At 47.9% G+C, this 1,450-nt stretch overlaps 1 protein-coding gene and 1 non-coding gene across 2 annotated transcripts; one reads left to right on the forward strand and one right to left on the reverse strand.

The window, feature by feature from the left end:
- Nucleotides 1–303: 303 nt before the first annotated feature.
- Pmar_PMAR008660 (hypothetical protein) lies at nt 304–498 on the forward strand (the record flags this gene model as incomplete). The annotated part of the gene is made up of 1 exon (XM_002779217.1): nt 304–498. The coding sequence occupies one exon, from the start codon at nt 304–306 to the stop codon at nt 496–498; it is 195 nt and encodes a 64-aa protein (XP_002779263.1).
- A 314-nt stretch (nt 499–812) lies between these two features.
- Nucleotides 813–884, reverse strand: Pmar_PMAR008661. Its single transcript has one exon. It is a non-coding gene; the product is annotated as a tRNA-Cys (tRNA).
- Between the last annotated feature and the right edge of the window lie 566 nt (nt 885–1,450).

Below are 1,450 nucleotides of genomic sequence, written 5' to 3' on the forward strand. Positions count from 1 at the left end.
CAGCTGCACTAGAAGCAGTCGTAGCTGCTGGTAAAGAGGATGCCACTGCTGATGACATCATGGATGATACTGCTGAGGTTGGGGGTTGCACTCCGCCCTTGAGGATGGTAATTATCCTACTGTTCCTTATTGGAATAATGCTGCACGACTTAACATTGTTATCAGGCCGCGGGGTCATGCTGTAGTACAATCTCCTCGTCAACGGCGGTCTCTAGTCCATCAGCGCTCACCCCAATAGTGCGGGAACGAGGAGCTGCTCAGAAATGCTGTAGTGTGGAGCTACGATTTGTTCTCATTGTGTACATGTCTGGCGCATTGTCAGATCCGGCGGCTCGAGAATTCTGTGGAGGCCCTAAGACTAGCAGTAGGGACATCGGTTCTGAAGTCGATGATGACGATGACGTGCTGAGGGATATGACTGATGACGAGATGACGGGCAGTGAATTATCAGCTTTGGAACTTGACTGCGTGGATGAGCTGGATCTAGACGGTTTGTAGCCGTCGCTGGATGCCACGGTGTGAGTTGAAGGACAATGGGAAGGAGCGAGGTGGTCGTGTTAGGTATACTTGCATGCGTATGTAGAAGCATCTATCCTGAATTCTGTACTCTTGTTATTATCGTCGTCGTCGCTCCTGCTGAGGCAGGGGAACGTTGTCGTTAAGTGCGGGATGTGAGCTGGGAGGTTGGGAGAGGGGAAGAGTAGTCGTAGCTGAATTTCTGTATTATGGATTACTCGAGCTCGGTTCAAAGGGATTGTAATAAGCTGAATGTGATGAGTGTGCATAGTAAATGGTCACCGGTCGTGGAATTAAGGGCGCGCCCGGATTTGAACCGAGGACCTGCTGATCTGCAGTCAGCCGCTCTACCACTGAGCTACACACCCTTTGGTATTTGCTTAATTTTCATACTTTGCTACTATTCTCACACATCAGCAGAAGCGATCGAGATTCTTCTTTTGGGTCAGGTGCCGCACGGAAGGAGACCGTCAGCAAATTCTGTTATTGTTTGAACATTTCTGATGCACGAGGGCCGCCTCCCCCGGTGTGTGCTCATCTCGTATACGACGTGTATATTTATTCAACCTCTTTTTGGGGTAACGCTGTAGTTGGTATATGTCACTGTAGAATTACTTTATCCAAGTAACTAAGCGGTGTGCTATTGTAAACGCTTGCGCTTGTAGTTGCCAATGGCGTCAGGTGTACGCAACATTGCAAAATCGGTCCGTGGTCACTCTGCTAATTCTTCTATTGATTCATTATCGCGTGGCGTGGCGAAATCGATGGGGATTGAGGAGAGTTCTGATTGTCATTTTTTATGAATTTTTTATCCCAATACGATTGGTTGCTGAGCGCAATTTATCAAAGTGTCGATGCGTTGCTTGTATGCGAATTTCTGTACTTGCATCTCCGTGATTTCTTTCTTATGCTGCTTGACTGCAGTCAGCTATAT

This window comes from Perkinsus marinus (genome assembly GCF_000006405.1).
Source record: "Perkinsus marinus ATCC 50983 genomic scaffold scf_1104296947690, whole genome shotgun sequence".
Lineage (NCBI taxonomy): Eukaryota > Perkinsozoa > Perkinsida > Perkinsidae > Perkinsus > Perkinsus marinus.